The 16,647-nt window shown below is 47.8% G+C and overlaps 1 protein-coding gene across 1 annotated transcript; it reads left to right on the forward strand.

Annotated features, from left to right (window-relative positions):
* The first annotated feature begins 2,846 nt into the window (after nt 1-2,846).
* Nucleotides 2,847-7,220, forward strand: LOC135917464 (ice-structuring glycoprotein-like). Its single transcript, XM_065451031.1, has 3 exons — nt 2,847-2,985; nt 4,872-6,780; nt 7,097-7,220. Coding segments are annotated over exons 1-3 (1,920 nt in total). The 5' UTR covers nt 2,847-2,976; the 3' UTR covers nt 7,099-7,220.
* The last annotated feature ends 9,427 nt before the right edge of the window (nt 7,221-16,647 follow it).

Below are 16,647 nucleotides of genomic sequence, written 5' to 3' on the forward strand. Positions count from 1 at the left end.
AATCGAATGACGTAGGCCATAGTCCAGATTGAAAAATGGTTTTCCACCAATCAAGGATGTCGTGAAATGGTTTAAATAAAGAAACGACTACGGGCTACAGATTAGCTGTGACGTCCCGCTAAAAGCCCGACAACTCATTAATTTCGCAGCACGCGAGGGCATTGGCGAGCACGAAATTTTTTTCTTCCTTTAAAGCGAGAGCAAGCAAGCGCGAAATTTTTTTTTACGCGGGAATGAAGTAATGGACAAATGTACAACGTTTTATTAACCGCTTCGCGAAAGCTTCGTTTCAGACAGATTCCAACATTTGCGTTTCATCTGCGTACTTATTATTTCTCTACCGCGAACCGTTCTGTGCCATTAAAAGCATGTCGAACAGAAAAACAAATGCATCTGTTCGGCTCTGGTTCAACTATACCCCAACTTCGTTCTGGTTCAGATTAGTTCGCAAAATAGTTTCGACGCAGTATGCAGAAATAATCTGTGGTGGCATGGATCACGTGGTTAACGTAATCCATGGTTGTTTGCGCGCGTTGCTTGCTGATCTGCCCTTCTGGCATGGAAATTGCTGTGCTGAAATACGCGTTTCAAAAGATGAACGCTCTTATAACATCCACCATCTTCATATGAAAGCTTCGCTACACATAGATTTGAAGATATTCGTCGAATCTACACTTTTCATTGTAGTTGTCGTTGTTGCTGAAGAAACCCGAAAGAATGTGAGACATGAACTGGTTACCCATATACCATCAAGTGCTTTGGGTGAATCACAGTATGCTTTGCATTAAACGACTTCTGCATTACTTGCGTACTTTCCATGTTACCCAGTAACAACTTCGATCGATTTAATGAAACCATTCCCGCATTACGTGTACTCCAAAATCTAGTTATTAATCATCACGGCACATTTAAAACCGCTCAGACAGTGACAAAAAGTGCATTGTAAAAATTACAAGGCTACTACAGCTCAAATTAGAGTGGGCTGACATGATCCTACAGTGAAAGGTTACTGAAGAACTTGGTGGGCTTCATGAGATCTTGTCAAGTACATTTCAGTTTTTCACTTGCTGCTTTCAATAGACTTAATTGTTTTTGTGGCTGAACGTTAAATTCCTAACACGGGTGGGTATATTATACTGAGTGGATGTACATGTAAGAAGTCAAGAAGTCGGTGGAGGAAAGAGTGAACTGAACAGAATGACACCGGAGTGTACATTGAGCGAGGTGTGTTGAGCTATACAAAATTGAATAAGTTAAGAAACTTCCTTAAATATCAAAGAAAGCCTCGCTTATAACCGATTCCTATATATGCGTAAGATCCACCAGGAATGCTGCACAACAGTATTTTTGCAAAAATAATTTTGTTAGGTATTCCCTATTTTTCTATTTCTTTCTTTTCTGTAACTGATGACAAAACAATCTATGCAGGGTCGCTGCCTCAGAAAAGAATTAAAAAAAAAAACAGAAAGAGAAAAAGAAATTAGCTTCAATAGAAAGCTGCACACGGCCATTTATTCTTACGAATGAATATTTCCTTCATCATTCAAAATAGGCAATAAGTATTCATTTGATATTTGTAAACATGCTCCAACAGTATAATTGTTCATCCTTGCGCGAACCTCTAATGAGAAAATAATGAGCAGATCGATTCATTGGTATAATTATTTGCCATATCTTTACGTGAAATGTTCTTTAGGAGCCGTTATTGACTACGTTTCACTAGTATCTCGTAATATCGAAAACAACTCAGCGAATCTTGACCCATAGCAATGGTGCTAATCTTAGACCTCGGTGGTCTTTGAATAAAACAAAGCAGCAAAGCGTGTTATCGGAGATCACGGATGTATCTCTCACTGGAAACGCTTTTGTCAGCATTGCTGAAAATTGATTACAACGACCCACTGACAGTTGTTACTGGAATTATCAGGCTGCGGTCGGTCGTACGTATCATCTTGCATGGAGAAAACAACAGCGCCTACTACATCTTTCGGGTCGAGTTATCGCTTGCAGATCAGTCGGTGCATCGTACAGTACAGGGAGTGCTTTCTTTTTTCTATATAGCGAAGACAAATCGCAGTCGTAGCTGCTTACAAAATAAGCAGCACTCGGCTTATAAATCAGGGAAATATACTGTGAAAATAACTCGATGCTGGCAGCTCGGCAATGACAAGGGCTAATTGAATGCGCTTTCCACGAGCATCTGGGACTTCTAAGTTCAAAAGCCGCAATCGCTCGCGTGGCATTGCACAACGTCCTGGTATAACTCCGCAGCCCGTGGCATACTTGTCTTAGCGGCGAGAGCTGCGCGAATGAACTGAATTTTGATGAGCTCCGGCTGCCTCGACAGCGATTAACGCTGAAGCGTTCCTTTTTTTGCTTGGATTTCTTTCTTTCGCATGATGTTTCGCTCTTTCTAGCGATGCTACCGTGAGCGTTGTCGAAGGGTACACGTAGGAATCCTGCGGATAGCTTTCGAAACTGAGAGCGCACGTCTTAAAAGTCAAGCTACTGACCACTGCACCACACGCCGAAAAGCATGCATTTTACTGGGTCCTTTCTTTTTCCCCCTTAGGTCTCTGTTTATGTCTTCCAATTCAAGTACTGAGGTATTTAGAAATTTCTTTTTTAGAAATTGGGCGCGGAAAACACTGCTTTGGGCTCTCAGAAACGCGCTCCTTCACCGCGCACTGTGACGGCCTCAATAAGCGCCTTTCTTATTTTAGTTCGTTTTCTTTACGATGTCGTCAGCACTACTTGATGAAGGGTAAACGTCTGTCTGGAGAATTCTGATGCCAACGAGATCTTTGTGCTTTCTTTTTCTTCTCGTATGTTTAACAGCATTTGCGTGCAAGAAAAAAGAATTTCTAGAGAAAAACAACTTTCTTTCTCGACTGAGCTTCGATCAGGAGTATATAAGGGACGCGCTGCCCGAACTGCAGCACCGGCGATCTTTCACTCGGCTACCAACGAACAACCATGATTGCAGTGAGTATCGAGCCAAGTACTCTGTTTCCAATTCAAGCGCGAACATCCCTCTGTATTCGCAAGGATGCAGAGGGGTGCGAAGTGCAGTAAGATACAGTGGAGTGTTGATTACTGCCCTTTTTTTGCTATAGAGTAACTTCTAGTCTCTGAGTTAGCTCGATATTTAGGAGATCTTGCAATCCCCAATGAATTAAGTGTGCTCTATTGTGACAAATTGAAATGAAGGAAGTGGGACAGGGTTACGATAATTACCAACGAGATAGCCCAAACATGCTCCTTGGCTTACGAAAACTATCTGAAAGGACAGTTACTTAATCAAAAGCAGCTATCAGTACTCTCCTAGTTCTCGAAGTGTGGACCTCAAGCTTTTCCTGTCACGAGGTTACCCTCAGCTAAGTGTCTTTGGAAGTGATGATGCCTAGCGAAAATGTCATCCCCCTGCTGAACGAACTAGCTTGGAGAAAACCGCATAGCGGCATGCGGATTTGGCAGAGTACGAAACTATTATGGTTTTGGTAAGATAAATCTGGCTTGAAAGGGTCTGAAGGCGAGCTCCTTGGTTTGCATCCATGTTAGAAAAACATCGCTGGAAACATGGACAGACGGAGGGAAAACAGGATGGAAACACATGAGAGCGCCCGTCCTGTGTTTCTTCCGGCTGTCCCTGTTTCAAGCGCTGGTTCTTTGCCAAATATAAATCTCATATTAAGCCGAAGTTAAATATGTCCTAATTGTTTGTTTTAATTAGTTCGCGTAACTGTAACTTGGTCTAATTGTGTAAATACTATAAGTAAATTTTTGAGAACAGAGCCCTATGAAGTTACAATGTACTTGTTAATGTGCGGCTATAAGTTTGAACAATGGTTGAAATAAAGAGAAAAAAGGAGGTGACACCATAAAAGAGGTCTTTGGACTAATTTTGAAATCACGTACCGTGGAAGAGAAATACTACTATCTGCATGGTCATACAAAGGTCACCACAGGTATGATTTTAAGAAATTAATTAATTTAATTATGGGGTTTTACGTGCCAAAACCACTTTCTGATTATGAGGCACACCGTAGTGGAGGACTACGGAAATTTCGACCATCTGAGTTTCTTTGACGTGCACCTAAATCTAAGTACACGGGTGTTTTCGCATTTCGCCCCCATCAAATTGCGGCCGCCGTGGCCGGGATTCAATCCCGCGACCTCGTGCTCAGCAGCCTAACACCATAGCCACTGAGCAACCACGGCGGGTATCTTTAAGAAGTGCCTTTCATATAGCTTATTCCACTACACTTTCTTTTAGGAACCCACTAACGCTTAGTCCCAGCGGGGTTGTTGCGTAAGGCACAGTTGGTTGAATTTATGCAGTCCTATACAAAATCAAATTGGTGGGTCCCCTCCAAACTCTTAAGCTCTTGCACGAGAAAAATTATCACGGTCATCCATGATAACACCTTAACTGGCAATTATTCGGAGCCTCGAATAACCAAATACAACTCTGCCGGAAATTTGTCCTTTCACCTAAACGGTGCTTAATACTGCATTCTTCATGTTCTACTGCTTATAAACCCATCCCTCCAAGCGTTTCCAAGCTATGTGAACAACAACAATATGACAAACTTTTTCTTGTTCTTTTCTTGTTCGCATTCTTGCCTTAATACTGGATGGTCATAATAGCGGAAATATAGAAGCACATAAGTACATCATTCGAATGCAGCATTACGCTAAGGATTCGTAATTACCGAGAACAATCCGTGTGTAGCGTAGTAGAGCAACATAGCCGAGCCGCACCAGCTTAGTTTATTTCAGTAGCGGGAATTATCATTCTGCAAACGTCCTGCCTTTTCAGTTGCTCACGATATTAAAAGATGAACACTGCTCCCCGAACCTGTTCGCAGATTCAGGCTTCGCTTCTTCTGGCTCTGGCTACCAGCGCTTTTGGTGCCGGCCTCACGGGGTACCACGTGGGATACGGCTTGCCGTACGGCTCCTCGTACTCTGTACCAGCCACTTCGGCCGTGGTCTCCTCGCCCGTGGCGTACCACGCCGGTCAAGCCGTCGCGGCATACCACGGAGGTCCAGCGGTCGCGGCGTACCACGCCGGTCCAGCAATCGCGGCATACCACGCCGGTCCTGCCATCGCGGCATACCACGGCGGTCCAGCGGTAGCGGCGTACCACGCCGGTCCTGCCGTCGCGACGTACCACGCTGCTCCAGTCCTAGCAACGACGGGCTTCAAGACCGCAGCAGTTGTCGCCCCGGGTCACTCGACCGTCACGACATACCACGGTGCTCCCACTGTGACGGCCGCCGTCGCAGCCGTGCCTTCTTACACCACGTACAAGACTGCTCCTGCTGTCACCCGCTACTTCCAATCCGCTCCCGCCTACACCACTGTCTCTAAGGTGACCAAGCTGGCGGCACCAGCTCTGGCTACTGTGGCGGCGAGCCCAGCATTCGCCACCTATCAGACCGCCCCTGTCATCACCCGCCGGTACCACACCTCTCCATTCGTCTCGTCCGCGGTCCACGCCATTCCAGCCGTGACCTCAGGATTCACGAAGGTGTATCAGTCCGCTCCAGCTGTCGCCACCTACCGCACCGCTCCAGCTGTGACCCGCGTGTACCAGAGTGCTCCAGTCATCGCTGCCGCTCCAGCCGTCACCACCGCTGTCCACGCCGTTCCAGCCGTGACCTCTGGATTCACTAAGGTATACCAATCCGCTCCAGCTGTCGCCACCTACCGCACCGCTCCAGCTGTTACCCGCGTGTACCAGAGTGCTCCAGTCGTCGCTGCCGCTCCAGCCGTCACCACCGCTGTCCACGCCGTTCCAGCCGTGACCTCCGGATTCACTAACGTGTACCAATCCGCTCCAGCTGTCGCCGCCTATCGCACCGCTCCAGCTGTGACCCGCGTATACCAGAGTGCTCCAGTCGTCGCTGCCGCCCCTGCTATCACCACCGCTGTCCACGCCGTTCCAGCCGTGACCTCTGGATTCACTAAGGTGTACCAATCCGCTCCAGCTGTCGCCACCTACCGCACCGCTCCAGCTGTGACCCGCGTGTACCAGAGTGCCCCAGTTGTCGCTGCCACTCCAGCCGTCACCACCGCTGTCCACGCCGTTCCAGCCGTGACCTCCGGGTTCACTAAAGTGTACCAGTCCGCTCCAGCCGTGGCCACCTACCACGCCGCCCCGGCTGTGACCGGCGTCTACCAGGGTGCCCCCGTCGTCGCTGCCGCTCCAGCAGTTGCCACCGCTGTCCACGCAGTCCCAGCGACCGTGGCCACTAAGTTCGCCACCTACCACACCGCTCCCGCCATCGCGCGCTACTACCAGAACAGCCCTATCCTGGCCGCCACCCCAGCCGTCGCCACCACCATCCACGGCGTGCCAGCCCTGACCAATTATGCCTCTTACCGCACCGCACCTGCCGTCACTCGCGTGTACCAGGCTGCTCCAACTGTTGTGGCCGCTGCTCCAGCTGCCACTGTGACCGCTGTCCACGCTGCCCCCACCGTGACCGCCGTCCACGCCGCCCCTGCTGTGACTACTGCCCACGTTGCCACCGCTGTCTCCAGAGTGACTAAGTTTGACCCCTTCCACGTCAGCGAGCAGCATACCGTCCACACCAGCCCCGTGGCCACCGCTGTGGCTCATGCCCCACTGTCGACACTTTCCCACACCCCGACCTTCGGCTACCCAGTCGGAGCTCTGGGATACTCCCACGGACTTCCAGTCTACGGCCATAACTACGGATACGGACTCGACGCTTTCAACTACGTCGACAAGCTGCACAAGAAGAAGTGTAAGTTCCCAACGATATCAGCTACATTATTTACTTAACCTGCGAGGAATGAAGCATGCTAACACGTTATATCACTAAACGGTGACATCGAGTCTTCGCCTTTCGTTCTATATAGTGTCTCAGAAGTGCATTGTTGATTTGACTTGACAGCAATAACGCCTTGTAGCAGTTTACTGTCTTCGCAATTAAGCAATGGCCATTGCATGCCCTCATCTAGTCACTTTTCGGCAAGCTGTACACCGAGGGAAGTCTTAATCACAAATCTACGAAACTTGTAAGCTTGTCCGTACTCACATTAAATGTTCTTTTGTTTCAGAGAGGACCCGAAAAGAAAAGAGAAGAACACTGAGTCACCGCTGTTTTATCGCTGTTGGAAGACTAATAAGCAATATGAAACCTAGAGCAACAATATTCAAATTTTATAGAAAATAAAATGCTTCATGCCATACTTGCGTGTTTCGACCACCATTTCTGAACGTCCTGTAACGCCTGCGTGAGCAGCACTGCAGCTTCTCTAGGGGCGCACCGAGCTGTCATGCTCAGCTGACAGCGGTGGACCTCTCTATGGTTTGGGTAACATTCAGACTATGTTCAGGGTAATTGTGAACCCTGCTGGATTTTCGTAAGCGTGGCTGCTGGGTGCTGTTTCTGTCTGACCGAATACTTGATAACTGAAAAACAAAATTAAGAGAAAAGAATTACGGGCCCGACAGTGGTATTGAACCTTGGTCCCCCGGCACAGCAGCTCATGCTCTAGCGATTAGGCCACAATTGCACGCGCGGTTCTGTCACGCCGACGCTAATTTGCTCTTTGATACAATTTCCGCGTGCATCACATTGCGCAACGCGGTGTGTCACATTGCGTAGTTTCCAGTGCGGCAAAGATGCAGGAATTAAATGCGCTAACTTGGACCGTTTGATTAACCGCTTAACGCAAGCATCCCTCATCGTACATAGTGGCGTTTGTGTTCTCTCTGCTTCCTGTTTTTCGTTCCGCTATTTGCAGGAATTACGGTGCAGTTCCGATGCAATGTGCAACATTTAAACGGGTATAGATAGACGGCCTGAACATTTATAGATGTTCAGGCCGTGAAGCAGCCATACGGAGTCATCCCTAATTGTGGACCGCTCCAGTTTGAAAATGCCACGCGACAATCGCAAGTTCACGCTTACGCACGGGGTCAGGGGTAAGTCAGTGCTCTTAAGTTAGCTGGTCTCATTTTTTTCATTGTTCTCTATGGAGAGAAAGTCTGCTCTGTCTCATTTTCGCAAATAGAAAGCACGTCAAAGTCGGTATAGTTAGCCTTAACAGCCGATCCTCGATGTTCTTCAAGGTTTTCTGCTTGCGCGCTCTCTCTTTACGAAGAAAAAAAAAAGCCAACTGCGTGGGAGTGATTGGACCAATGCCATGTAAATGTTTAATTATGTACGTGACTGTACTTTATTGAAACAAGTGGTTCAGGTTCAGTGGCTATGGCGTTCGATACCGGCTGCGAGAGCCGCATTTCGATGGAGGCGAAATGCACTAACGCTCGTGTACTGGTTTTAAGTGCGCGTTAAAGAACCCCAGGTGGTCAAAATTATTAAGGAGTGTCCCTGTTTCTACGACCTGTCAATTAAATCTTGTAGAGTGTTTTCTCGCCACTAAACTAATCTAGAAACGCAACGTTCCAATAATCATATAACTAATATAACAAGCAGTATGCCCAAAAAAAGGTTGTAGCAGGATTGTGGTAACTTTTTCGAAGCTTATGATCTGAAGGTCTTAATGAAACTCTTAATGTCAAGTAGTTTTACTTTGATTATGCTGCATCTTAAGATATAAGAACTACGTTTATTTTGTGTGTGCAGAAAAAGCTCTAAAGCACTGCGAAGCGCAAGATTTTTGTTACATTCCGTATTTGCATAGAAACGCACTAACGTCAACGAATACATTATAATATTTTGAAACATTAGAACAGTTTAAACTTTTGCTTTTTCGTACTACGGCACTGTACTGCACGCAGGAAAGTTCTCCCATCTTGCTTCACTGTGAAATTTCACTCCGGTAATGTTTTACTCCAATAATATCCGGTAATGTTCACTCCAGCAAGTATGCTTGCTTTATTGACACGTTTTAACGAGTATCGTAACTATAAGTTGTTTTTAGTCAAGAGTCGAGTTGGCTGAGGCAGAACAGACGCCCAATTTACACAGACAATGATAACTGGCGACACAAGGGCCATGCAATGTATGATGATGGCCGAGTTTTCAGCCACGCTTTTATCGTATTCCTGGCAAACGCAGTTGGCCTTCCCGAATTCTCGAATACGTTTGGATACGTTTGGATATGGATATGCTGGGAGGCAGGGCCGATTCCGCAGCAATGGAAGACGGCGCAAATCGTGTTAATACCTAAACCGGGCAAGCGACTACAAATTGAGAACTTGAGACCCATATCTCTCACTTCTTGCGTGGGGAAACTCATGGAGCACGTGGTCCTAGCTAGGATGACCACCTACCTCGAAGACTGCGACGCGCTCCCGCCCACGATGATAGGATTCAGGAGAAACCTCTCAGCGCAGGACGCTCTGTTACAACTAAAACATCAGATCATAGACAATTCGGGCAGATCGACAAAGGCAATTCTCGGGTTGGACCTAAAAAAGGCCTTCGATAATGTAACACATGCAACGATACTGGATAGAGTAGGCGAAGTAGGACTGGGAAAACGCACGTATGATTATGTACGCAATTTTTTAACGGGCAGAAAGGCAAAGATCACGATAGCGGACCTAGTTTCGGAGGATATTGAGATAGGCAGCACAGGTACGCCACAGGGCTCGGTCTTATCACCGATGCTATTCAATCTGGCGCTTATCGGGCTGCCAGCCAAGCTACAAGAAATCGACGGTCTAAATCATATCTTATACGCAGACGATATCACCCTGTGGGTGAGAAAAGTAAGTGACGGGCAGATAGAACAAACGCTTCAAACAGCGGTCGAAACAATCGAAAAATATCTAGAGGGGACAGGGCTAACATGCTCGGCAGAGAAATCGGAGCTGTTACTGTACAGACCGACTCGCGGAGGTCGCAAACCAGGCAACTACAGGGAAGAGCTCACCAATAGAGAGGAGATACAGTTAAAGACGGCCGATGGGAAACCCATACCCAAGGTCGATAGGATCAGGGTATTGGGGCTCCTCATTGAAGCCAAGGGCAACAACGGAGAAACCCTCAGAAGACTGGACGGAACTGTAGCGCAAATCATGAGGCTAATCAGAAGGATAACAAATAAACATAGCGGGATGAAAGAGGAAAGCACGATCAGGTTAATACAGGCCTTCGTAATAAGTAGAATTGTGTACGTAGCGCCGTACTTAAAATGGCAGGTCGCGGAAAAGATCAAACTAGAATGCCTCATTCGGAAAATATACAAATTAGCAATAGGACTACCGATCAGCACCAGCACGGACAAGTTGCTGCAATTAGGCCTACACAACACTATAGACGAGCTCATTGAAGCGCAATGTACGGCACAATATGAACGCCTCTCTAAGACTAGAGCAGGCAGACACATCCTAGAGAGATTAGGCATAGGTTACCACACACAGCATGGTGTCAAGGTGGACATCCCGAGAGATACAAAGGAAAGATTGGTAATACCTCCCTTACCAAAGAACATGCACCCAGAACACAATGAGGACAGAAGAAAGAACAGAGCGAAGCAAATACAGAAGAAATTCGGCAGCGACAAGGACGCAGTGTTCGTAGACGCGGCTCGATACAGTCGCAAACGGGGATTTACGGCAGCCCTAATCGACAGGGATAAACGGTGCAAGACATGCGCGACGATACGCACCACAAGTAACGAGATAGCTGAAGAAGTAGCCATAGCGCTCGCAGCAGCTCAGACTAACGCAACCGTGATAGTCAGCGACTCTCAGACGGCAATAAGAAACTTTGCCAACGGCCGAATCTCCCCGGAGGCACTACGAATTCTTCTTGCAGGAGGGCAAAATTACAAAAGAAAGATATACATCACCTGGACATCCGCTCACACCCTCGCGGAGGACGGCAACAACGAGGCGGCACATGACGCGGCTCGAGGGCTTACGGACCGAGCCGTAGTCGCAAGTGTCGCCCCGACACCCTCCGGACGTGACGGTGCGGTAAATGAGTGGGAGTGGGAGGACAGAATGACAAGATATAATGACATTACGAAACATTATAGGTTACAGAGGTGCATATTCCCGCGACCTCATGCAAAATTGACAAAAAAGCAGTCTGTCGCATGGCGGCAGTTACAAACTAGGACGTATCCGAATCCTGCGCTCTCGCACATCATATATCCGGATGTATATCCTACGGACAAATGCAAAACATGTGAATCCAGAGCCACTCTGGAACATATATTATGGGAATGCCGATGGCTAAATAACAATAAAGAAAACGCGGCCTCTAGCAGCAGCCTTCGCACGCGCTGGGAAGCCGCGCTGCTCAGCCCCGCAATCGAAGATCAATTATGGGCCGTCCAGCGGGCCGAGGATGCCGCCAGGACCCAAGAACTCCTGGCCGTCACCTAGGCGGGGCCTTTGGCCTTCCCCACCAACTCGCAGGGCACACAATAAAGTTCTTTCCTCCTCCTCCTCACAGGTAAAGTTGATCAAAGGAAGTGTGTAGTCAGAAATATATACTAAACAAACGAGCCAGTGCGAAATGCGACGCAACGCAAGCATCTGAGAGTCGGGAGAAGAAACGCCGGTAATACCAATCTGATGCCTCTTGCTCTATTGCTTTTCTGTTGCGTCGTCACCAGTGCTGTTTCATCCGTTAGAATGCCACAAGGCCCTCTGATAGTTCAGAAAACCGATCCCATGCTGCTCTTCAGGCTTTTCCGTTCCCTTGTGCACACGCCGCGACGTCAACAGAGTCGTGCACGTGACGTCACCAAAGTAAAAGCTGTCGATTGGTCCATGTATGCGATGGACACCAGATCGGACCCGTCTGATCGCACGCCTCTGCCATGCAGTCGCACGCCCGCTCTTCCTCGTTGCCTCGTTTGCGTGTCGTGCGCTATCAACTGACGTCACCTCGCGGTAACTGCTTGTAACCGAAAGGCTCGGTGTACTGATAAGCGGAAGCTGATGTTTTAGAACAACCAAATGACGCAAACATCACGCTTGCTGCTGTCGTATTGTACATGTGCCTTCTAGAAAAGTACGAAGCGAGGAGGAGAGATCGGCAATGGGTAATGTAGCGAAAGCGAGACAAAAACAAATCGTTCGCCCATAGAGAAGCAGATTCAACAAGAGTGGACGCTCCCATAGAACCCAGCGGCCGAATTGACTGTGGCGCACCAAGCGGACGGTATTAACACCGCGATTTGAACGCCAAATGGAACACGCCACGCCGGCTCCACTGATCGACGCGGCATTTTTCTTTTTTCATTCGCTTTTACTGCTGAACCACGCGCGACGTTGGCGCGGAATCCTTTAAGTATTTAGTAAAAATAATTGCGAACGATCTTCACAAGCCTCCACCAAATCTGTGTCACGTGCAATTTCATGAACAAAACGCAAGACGCCTTCTCAAATGATGAAATGTTTATTTTGCTCTATATAAATGCTGGTTCCGGGCTTATTGTGCATTCATCCAAAGTTGTGGCACCAGGTAAGCAGCATTCGTTGCCGTACGAAGCTCCACCGGACGCCATCAGCTGAAAAAAAAAGTAAATTACAAGCATGTATCATTTTGATATATTGACCTAACAGGAATACTGCGTGTAGAGGCGGAACGTGCGTAAGTGGTGAATGAGCGACATTACAGATAAATTCACCTTTACATACACATCGTAGCAAATAGACTCCTCCCAAACAATACCATACAATCTGAAGAAAACATCCGATTTTCAAGCATCCCTTCCCGGCCATTATTTTCTTCACTTTAAGAGCACAAATACACGGGTGACCGCGCGTTTCCAAGACAAATTGGCCTCAGTCGACGCGATGGTGCGCCAAGTACACAGAGGCGGCTACAACACAGGCTCTCAGCCTGGCCATGTTATACGCTCGCAGAATGCTTCTAGTCACACTCATGACAAATTCGGGGGTGCAAAGCCTGTTTTCAGGCACTCAGAAGACAGAAAGGTCCAGTTCTTGAGCTCCTCGGCGTTATCATTTACGCGTCCTGCCGGCGCAAGCAACACGCTCCCGTGTTATCACTCTTGGCAATCGCTCGTCGTGTTTTCGACAAGCGTGAGTACCGAATTAAGGAATATGTTCTTGCAGGGCCGTAAGAAGCGTCACGAACTTGTCCGACTAAAATTCAGTATGCGCAAAACTGACTCACCACGGCCGCTTGCTTTTTTGCTAACAGCTTCACAACACCAGGCGCGGCGAGCGTGCCTCAAAAGTATACCAAAAAGTAACAAAATTAGTTACAATAATGTCTGGGGTCAGAGAATGCACCAAAACTTGTCCCGGTAAGATTCAGTACACGCGAAACTGCGTCACACGGCCGAGGTGCTTTTCGTCACAAAGCCAGGTGCGGCGAGCGTGTCCAAAAACTACCGAAATAGGTTATAATAATGCTTGGGCTCATAGAAATATCTCCTAGTACGAGCAATGAACTCAAATGAACTAGGCCTGGACGGCGGAGCTGTTTTACGATAACTGCGTCACTTCGTAAGTTCAGTTTTGTGCAGTAACCTAAATGTGCTTGAAGTGCGTCGCAGACTGTCAGACAAAATTCCTCACCTTCCTGTAGTCCAGTAGTGCAGTGGTGCTGTGTCAAAATGCAGACGGAACGCAAGAAAACGCCGGGAGCCAAACAAACGGGCCATATCGAAAAGAGACTGGTCGCCGAGCAGGCGAGCTTCACATGCGCAGCCGCCCTCGCTCGTTTCGGTGGCATGTCTGGCGAATGACGCATGCATATGGCGCGTCTGGCGTGCCGCTAGCTTGTTGCTAGGTGACGCAAGAAAAATATGGCTCGAAGTAAAAGATCATTTATACGCAAAACTTTTTTAGTTTTAGCGGGAAAGAATAAAAAAATAAAACGTTCGTAAGTTCATTTCACATTCTTTTTTTTCCCCAATGCTCGCGTCAACTAACGGACGGAGTTGACACTAGGCATGACGTGTTTCCTGTTGCCAGTTTTCGTGGAGTGTCCCCTCTTGTTGAATTTCTTTCTCTGTGGTTCGCCTTCGAGCCCAGATCCTTCAAAGCATCATTAGACTCGTCCTCCGCCGTCATGAGGACTACCATACACTTTCGCGACTTGCTGCGGGCTGTGACCTGATTTCGAACCAGTAAAATGTGGTAAGAGGCGCCTTGTCATTTACTTTCTTGTTTCATTGTGAAACATACCCTGCATAAACATGAACTCCTTACTACGGCGATCGTTACGCAGTTAGTAGGGAAGTACCTTTAACACTTTCCCTTTGTGTGACCTCTGGCAAAACTGCAAGCAACCAACACCGCTCCTAGTAAGAACTGGAGTTATAGCGCTTTCTGTTTAGACGGTAAGATTTAGTTAGATTTAGATTTAGTTAGATGCAATTATTACTTCATTTATGCCCGAAGAGTTGCCATAACGATTATAATTAGCTTCTAGCCGTCGGCACGACAGGGTTGAGCCGCGCAGCGGTCTCGCCTACTTGATAGGTTGGAGTGGACCTTGTCCGACAACACGCGCCGTGAGAACCGCTCGCCTCTCCGCTCACCGAAGACCCGCCAGCCCCGATAGCCACCTGTCCTCCGAACGCTCTCTGAACGTCAGGCACACTCACTCTTGTAGCCCTCCTTCAGTTTTTTTCTTTTTTCAACCTTTCCTTTTTGTGTGTGTGCGTCGGCCACAGCAGGCGCGTCGTCAGGCCACGGGGCAAAGGAGAAGGCACCGTTCGCATATTTCACCCCGCAGTTGTATGCGGCTGCTTCACGCATCGTCGCACTGCCACAAGACGGGACAGACTCTCGGCACAGCTGACTGGAGGAGAGAAAAGGGGGGAGGGGGGGCGAGAGGGGTCTGTGCTAGCAGAGGAAAGCAGTGCTTCGCTTACCTGTGCCGCTCGCTTCGTCTTGGATGGCTGCCTGACTGTTCTCTGCATCTTTCTCTGTCACAACTAGCATGCTGAAGCCCTCCCGCCTTGCTTCTTTCTAGTTTGTGTTTTGTTACCGTTGTATTGGCGGGCCAGTTTATTTAGGAATGTAAATTCGTCAGTAGACTCACTCCCCCCCACCTCCCCCTTTCTTTTTTCTTTTCTTTTTTTACAAGCACAATGCTGCTGCTTTCTTGCGGAAGCAGCACAACCCCCGCACTGTTTATGTCTTGTGCGGCCCCGGGACGGTGTACATGCTGTGTCGTGAAGCCCTGTGCGTTTTTGCACCCTTATTATCTTTCTTCGCATCTTTGTTCCCATTCGTCTTGTCGCTGTCACCACTGCTGTACACCAGGGCTAAGGAATTTCAATTTTGCTGGCTATTTCAGGCACTAGCCCATCAGATAGAAGCGTTCGGTTGCTGTCTGCACATCATCGCGTGCAGTTAGTTTCAGCATGTTTCATTTCTTGTAGCCGGTTTAAACTCCTTTACCGTGCCACTCAGTGGAAGAATTTTCACTTATGCAGCGCTTGTACTATCTTACAGCTACAGAGATTAGAAAAGAGCAGAGTTCATGAAATAAGGGTAAGGACTAAGAGTTTAGAACCATGGTCGCGTGAAGGGCATTTTTAAGGCAAAAGTCTTAAGTGGCTCGTACTATTGTCTGGATATTGTCCGGCACATTGTCTGGATAACGCGACGTGTGGTATAGAAAGTCATGTAAGCGCACACAGCGCAGACACGCACTCATGCTACTCCTCTCGCGTTCGTCACGTTCTTCTACAGCTGGCTCTAATGCCGCTCATCACGCAAAAAAAAGAAAAGGAAAATCTAGCTTAATTAACATAGATTTAATTCAGGCGCTCGAACCATTTGGTAGGAGTCGAACGCACGACCTTCGTTGCTAAATATGGCAGAGTTATTTAAAGCAGAGTTAATTAAGGTAGCGTCAATTAACACACTCGAGCCCATAACCTTTGGTGGGAGGAAACAAGTATTAAGGAGTAACAACGCGTTCGAATGAGAATTTCAAGTAATTGAATGAATGCCTCTTGAGCGAGCACACAGCTTTCGCCTTTACCCTCTTTGGCGTGTGCTCAAGTGACTGTCAATTTTTATTTTCCTTCTGAATGCGAAATTTTTCTTGTTTTCTGCGCTTGTAGCAGCTCTCTTATACTTTCTTTGTCTGCTTTTGTTAGCTTAACGTGGCGCTCTCGTCCATCTCACACAGCGCAGGTGGTCCTAGCCTTATTTCACTTTATTCTTGGAAAATGGGAGAGAAGGCAAGGTAATCTTGGGAGCAGGCCGGAGTTCAACATACTTTGACTACGACAAGCGGCTGAGTTAACTGCATACATGCAATTGTAAGCTGAACTTTACTTTTAGTTAGCTCCTTGCCCCCCTCTGTCATGTTCCCCTTCATGCCTACTCAGGTTTTTTTTTTTTTTCGATGCATTGCAGTTGCCCACAGATGAATAGGAGTCTCGAATTCTCCAAGACCTCTTTTGGTCGTCATAAGTGAACCTTACAGACAGCACACGAGTATGCACATAAAACACAAAAAGAAAACTTGCGATATGGTTGTTTACATTGTTGGCGGGTGGATGCGCGCGCACGTGCTCGCATGCGTGTGGCTCGCGTCGTCTGTGGCCCGCTCCCGTCCTGTCGTCTGCTCCTGCGCCATCTTGAGAAGAGCGACCCACTGCTTTCGTAATGGCCACCAGAGTGGGCGCGGAAGCGCCGTTCTTTCTTCGCTGACGAACGGTTATGGCCTCGGTTTGCC

The sequence above is a fragment of the Dermacentor albipictus genome, chromosome 2, assembly GCF_038994185.2.
Source record: "Dermacentor albipictus isolate Rhodes 1998 colony chromosome 2, USDA_Dalb.pri_finalv2, whole genome shotgun sequence".
Classification (NCBI taxonomy): domain Eukaryota; kingdom Metazoa; phylum Arthropoda; class Arachnida; order Ixodida; family Ixodidae; genus Dermacentor; species Dermacentor albipictus.